Source organism: Bombina bombina, chromosome 5 (assembly GCF_027579735.1).
Source record: "Bombina bombina isolate aBomBom1 chromosome 5, aBomBom1.pri, whole genome shotgun sequence".
Lineage (NCBI taxonomy): Eukaryota > Metazoa > Chordata > Amphibia > Anura > Bombinatoridae > Bombina > Bombina bombina.
In genome coordinates, this window is record NC_069503.1 from 334270244 (window position 1) to 334276733 (window position 6490).

Below are 6490 nucleotides of genomic sequence, written 5' to 3' on the forward strand. Positions count from 1 at the left end.
GTAGCTATCTTAGGGTTTATTTTACAGGTAAGTATTTACTTTTAAATAGGAATAATTTAGTTAATGATAGTAATATTTATTTAGATTTATTGTAATTATATTTAAGTTAGGGGATGTTAGGGTTAGGGTTAGACTTAGGTTTAGGGGTTAATAACTTTAATATAGTGGCAGCGACTTTGGGGGCGGCAGATTAGGGGTTAATAAATAGTATGTAGGTGTCGGCGATGTTGTGGCAGCAGATTAGGGGTTAATAATTATAATGTAGGTGTTGGCGATGTCGGGGGTGGCAGATTAGGGGTTCATAAATATAATGTAGGTGGTGGCGATGTCCGGAGCGGCAGATTAGGGGTTAATAATAATTTTATTATAGTTTTTGCGATGCGGAAGAGCCTCGGTTTAGGGGTTAATAGGTATGGGTGTTAGTGTACTTTTTAGCACTTTAGTTATGAGTTTTATGATACAGCGTTGTACCATAAAACTCATAACTACTGACTTTTAAATGCGTTAGGACTCTTGACGGGGTAGGGTGTACCACTCACTTTTTGGCCTCCCAGGACAGACTCGTAATACCGGCGCTATGGAAGTCCCATAGAAAAAAGACTTTACAAAGTTTACGTAAGTCGTTTTGCGGTAAGGCCAAATAAGTGTGCGGTGACGCTGAACCTTCAAGACTCGTAATACCAGCGGTAGGGAAAAAGCAGTGTTAGGGCCTCTTAACGCTGCTTTTTTACCCTAACGCACAACTCGTAATCTAGCCGTGTATCTTTTCAGGCCCATGATATATACATGAACCTTCTTGAAATCAGGTTCTTAGAATGCTGGGATTTCTTTGCATAAATATTTATGAATGTACTTATTTTTTGTTTGTTTTGCCTTGTGTTTTGTTTATACCACTTGATATACTTTTTAGTGCACTGTATGGCACTATAAATTTGCACTGGTAGTTTTTATAGATATCATTTCCAATAAAATGACTTTTAATAAAAATAAAATATGGTCATTTTATTTCCCTTTTCCAGTCACATATAGTCCTTTAAATGAAATAAGTCAGTATTGTAATAAACACAGTAATAACAAAATACATAATATTATATTTATTTTTCTAATAAATTAGGTTATGGTCAACTGATCAAGCAATTGCAGACCCTAGCAAATGGACGAATAGTTCTTGCTCTTGAAGGAGGACATGACCTTACTGCCATATGTAACGCATCAGAGACCTGTGTTAATGTCCTTTTAGGAAAACAGGTAATATTATGATTTTTCCCTGCAACATTTAAAATACCCCTTATTTAAGTATCGCTTGGCACAATGCCTGTATGTTTTGGCTGTACTTACAAAATGACTGAACATATAAGCACTAAAAAGGAATGTGGCCCTCATAAGTATGTATATTGGATTGTTTTTATTGAGTAAAATATAACATACCTAAAATTGCACACACTGATTACAGTTTAATGGTCAGTCCATCCAATTTCTATTTGTCTGGTTTCAACTACAGTTCAGGAATTTTCATAACTGTTATTGCACCTTGATTTCGTTATATTTCACCAACAAGTTCAGCTATTGTTGTAATTAGTCATTGTTGTTCTTGCTAAAACCCTTGATGTTGTGAAAAAATTAAGGGGCACGTAAATTTAATTTTAGCTTAACGATGATTTCAGCCATATTGAGATACTTACTCCCACATCAAATATATTAAAAATACACATATATGGTCCTCTTTAAGGCACAAAGCCCTTCTATACATACACAAAGCCATATATACATAAATTTCAAAGTGAATAGATGCCCCTTGTTTAAAGGGATATAAAACAGTTGTTTTCTTATTGTTGTAATAAAAACAGCGTTCAGAACTGAAGTGGCTTATACTTAATAGAAATCATTGCAGATTTGGAAATGACATGATATGTATAGCATTTGTTAATGAATAACAGAAAGTGTACTGTGCTATGCGTTTCTCCTTTGTATGCATAATTTGTTTTAATTTATAATCAATAAAGCTTGTTTTTTAAAAAAAAATCATTGCAGAATGTATTATTCATCATTTTAAAAGGATTTTACCTTTTATTTCCTTTTTTTAAATTCATTTGTGCAGTGTCCATAGCTTCCTGTCACAACTCCACAAGGGGGCTGGAGTCTCTTAGGAAGGCACAGATAGCTTGATGTTATAAATCTTCTAGAGTAAGATGAGCTGGTTTACTCTTCAGTGAATGCTAGAGAGACAGGAAATCAGGTTCTTGCCCGTGCTCGGAAGAAGCAGAATGAAACTGAAAGGCGCATGAAACCCCAAATTTTTCTTTCAGAGAGAGAATACAATTTTGAAAAAATTACCAATTTACTTGGTTTACTTGTTATTGTTTGTTGAAGAGATATATACTGTAGATAGGTAGCATGCACATGTCTGGAACACTACATGACAGGAAATAGTGCTGCCATCTAGTGCTCTTGCTAATGTATAACTTTCCAAGTTCTCATTTTGCAATAAAACAAGTATTGCTTGCTGTTTTTTATGTTTATTTTGATTTAATATATATATATGTAACACACAGAGAAAGTCCTGCACTCACTTACAAGCTCTGAGCTAAGATTAAAAGCAAAAATTGAAGGGTTAGTTAACGCATTTGGCCAAATGGGACAAGCCCAGGTACCACAACAAGGTCCCTTCCAAAAACCCCGGACCCTAAAACAGCCACACAATGCAAGCTCTCAATCCAACAAACTGGGAACAAGTGAAGGGTGCACAGCCTTATGTAATCACCCCAGACATATACAAAACACAGAAGGGGACTGCATTCTCATACCGGATCGGGTACACATCCCAAGACCCTGCAACATGCTCAGCCCTGGGTGCTCACTGACACTCATAGGAAGCTGTGCTGTCCCCAGAATCACAGGTGGCTAACCCCAGACAGGTCTGGGTGCTAGAACCATAGGGAAAATTACTAAACAAATTAATACAACACACAGAGAAAGTCCAGCACTCACTTACAAGCTAAGATAAAAAGCAAAAATGGAAGGGTTAGTTTCCACATTTGGCCAAATGGGACAAGCCCAGGTACCATGACAAGGTCCTTTCTAAAAACCTGGGACCCTAAAACAGCCACACAATGCAAGTTCTCAATCCAACAAACTGGGAACAATTGAAGGGTATTTTCCCTATTGTTCTTGCACCCAGACCTGTCTGGGGTTAACTGCCTGTGACTCTGGGGACAGCACAGCTTCCTGTGAGTGCCAGTGAGCACCCAGGGCTGAGCATGTTGCAGGGTCTTGGGATGTGTACCCGATCCGGTATCAGAATGCAGTCCCCTTCTGTGTTTTGTATATGTCTGGGGTGATTTCATAAGCCTGTGCACCCTTCACTTGTTCCCAGTTTGTTTGGATTGAGAGCTTGCATTGTGTGGCTGTTTTAGGGTCCCAGGTTTTTGGAAGGGACCTTGTCGTGGTACCTGGGCTTGTCCCATTTGGCCAAATGCGGTAACTAACCCTTCCATTTTTGCTTTTACATAACTCATATTTTGATATCAACAGAAACCTGTACAATACATCAAAGTGTTACTTAATCCAACCAAAGCTGGCAACATTATAGTAATTCTGTAACTTATAGATCAGTGGTTCTTATGGTTGAAAATATGAGAAAACATTTAAGAGGTATAGAAAGTATCTAAAGTAAAAAATGCATTGATAGTACCAGTTCTGATTAAAAAGCCATATAGTATGGGGATTCAAACAGGTGTAAATATAAACTGAAAATTTGAAAAAGAGAATGAGGATGAAAATGGAGAAACAGGCATCAGTTGAGCCATGGGAGGGAAAATGTAATTTAACCCCTTCTCGCTCTGACTTATTTGTCTACATTGGAACAAAGTTCCGATGTAAACAAATAAGTAAAAAACTTAAATCATGCAATCTTTCATATGATCGTGTGATTTCAATGACGGGATTGTGTGAGGGGGGAGTGCCTATAACATCAGGCATGCCCTACAGCCCACAATCCTATTCAAGAATAGTGATGTCGCAAACCTAAAATTTTGCGTTCGCGAACGGTGAACGCGAACTTCCGCAAAAGTTTGCGAACCGGGCAAACCGCCATAGACTTCAATAGGCAGGCGAATTTTAAAACCCACAGGGACTCTTTCTGGCCACAAAAGTGATGGAAAAGTTGTTTCAAGGGGACTAACACCTGGACTGTGGCATTCCGGAGGGGGATCCCTGGCAAAACTCCCATGGAAAATTACATAGTTGATGCAGAGTCTGCTTTTAACCCATAAAGGGCCTAAATCACTAACATTCCCAAATTGTTTGGAATAACGTGCTTTAAAACATCAGGTATGATGTTGTATCGTTCAGGTAGTGTAAGGATTTTTTTTTTTAAATGTACACTACTGTTTTAGCAGATATGACTTGCACTGGTGTCACACTGTGCCCTGGCAGGACGTCAAACGCACACGTGTGAAGGAAAATGACTGCTATTATTTCAAATTAAAAAAAGTTTTTTTTTTTTTTTTTAAATGTACATTACTGTTACACCAGATATGAGTGGTGGCACTGGGCAAGTGGGCACAGTATACGCTGTGAGCCTGAGCTGGCAGGCAAGCTGCAATTAGATTACACAGGAAAAAAAAAAAGGCAGACTGATGTTCTAGCCCTAAAAAGGGCTTTTTGGGGTGCTGTCCTTACAGCAGAGATCAGATGAGTCCTTCAGGACTGTAGTGGACACTGAATACACTAGCCTAGCTATCGATTTCCCTATTAAATCAGCAGCAGCTACACTGTCCCTCCTCTCACTAAGAATGCAGGCTCCGAATGAATCTAAAATGGATGCTGTCCAGGAGGTGGGAGGGTCTGGGAGGGAGTATCTGCTGCTGATTGGCTGGAATGTGTCTCGTGACTGTGAGCTACAGGGTCAAAGTTTACTCAATGATGACGAATAGGGGGCGGATCGAACATCGCATATGTTCGCCGTCCGCTGTGAACGCGAACATGCTATGTTTGCTGCGAACTATTCGCGGCAGAACTGTTCGCGACATCACTATTCAGGAAGTGCCTATGGCTTCAGTACAGCCAAACAGCAATGGCGCTATATGCCGTCCTAAGGGCTTGAAAGCCAGTGCAGTTAGGACTGCATAGAACGTCATAAGGTCCTGAAGGGTTTAAGATGGTGTAGGAAAAAGGGAGAGAAAGACAGTAAGATAAGTATGACAAACTGTGAGATTCTGAAGTAGTTGAGGGAATCATTATAAAATGGAAAGGAGAAGGATATCAGAGATGTTAGAGAAAAATGACAATAAAAATATACGAGAAAAAAAATGGGGAAAGAAAAAATAAGTGAGATCGAAAGTGAAGGTGGGTAAGTTGGAAAAGTATATAGGGTGAGAAACATTGAAAAGTGAGAAAAAAAGTGAAGAGACAGTAGAGTATATGTTGGGAGAACAAAGGTTTAGAGAGAGAAAATGAAAAAAAGACACAGTTAAAGTTGAATAATTTATAGGAAGCTGGTATGAGGTAAGGGAGAAAGGCTCAAAGATATGGAGAGAAGGGCCACAAAGGGAAGAAAAATATTCGGCATTGGCAAAACATGCTTTCACTCATCCTTTTACTGATACACAATATCATAGGCCAATATAATTAGTAGTAGTGTTCCCCAACCATGTATTGGTGAACCAGGTGTATTTTATTATATAGGTTTGGGGTTTTCATAAGCAAATGTTTTTTTCTTCTTCTTCTTTATGGTCACAAGAAAATTACCCAAAAAGGTTCCAGTGAGTAATAATTTTGCAGTTGTGGATAAGATATGAATTAAGAGGTTAATAGAGTAGTGGGGTAGTTTGTAATATTGGGCTTTGTTGGTTTAGGAGTTAATAGTGTTTAGGGTAGTTTGCGGTCATGAAATATCCTAAGATGAATGAAGATAGAAGACCGCTGCTGGTATGAAGATGGACTGTCACCAGGATGAAGATGGACTAGCGCCGGATGAAGACATACCACCACCTGGATGAAAATAGACCACTGCTGGGATGAAGATGGAGCGCTGCTGGGATAAAGATGGAGCGCAGCTGGGATAAAAATGGAGCTCCGACTTTGGAGAGTACCATCTTTGGGGGAGAAATTTTTTTGGTGTGTTTTTTTTGTTAGATAGCCTACTTTGGGGGGGGGGGTACTTGTAGAATGGTGTAGTGTATTTTTTTTTAAAGAGCTAAATCATGATAGTTCAATGCCCTACAAAAAGCCCTTTTAAGAGCTATTTTTATAGTTTAAGTGGGTCTTTAGTTTTTGAATAGGCATAACTGTTTTTTCATTTTTTTAATTCCCTTTTTTATGTAATGGTAGTTTTTTTTCTTTAATGGTAGATTTTTTATATTTTAAGGTTAGCGCTGTGGAATCTGTTGGCGCTCTACAAATAACCGATAATATCCTATATTATAAAAGACAAGTGTTTGTCTGAAGCCGTCATGCGCAGTACAGACAAACACTTGGCCTTAGACAGCTG

At 38.6% G+C, this 6490-nt stretch overlaps 1 protein-coding gene across 1 annotated transcript in view; it reads left to right on the top strand.

The window, feature by feature from the left end:
• The window catches only part of HDAC9 (histone deacetylase 9), a 2434493-nt gene that overhangs the window by 2223335 nt on the left and 204668 nt on the right, over nt 1–6490 (top strand). Inside the window, exon 25 of the mRNA XM_053714127.1 lies at nt 1115–1248. Coding sequence (XP_053570102.1) covers nt 1115–1248 — 134 coding nt within the window. The remainder of the gene's footprint in view (nt 1–1114; nt 1249–6490) is intronic.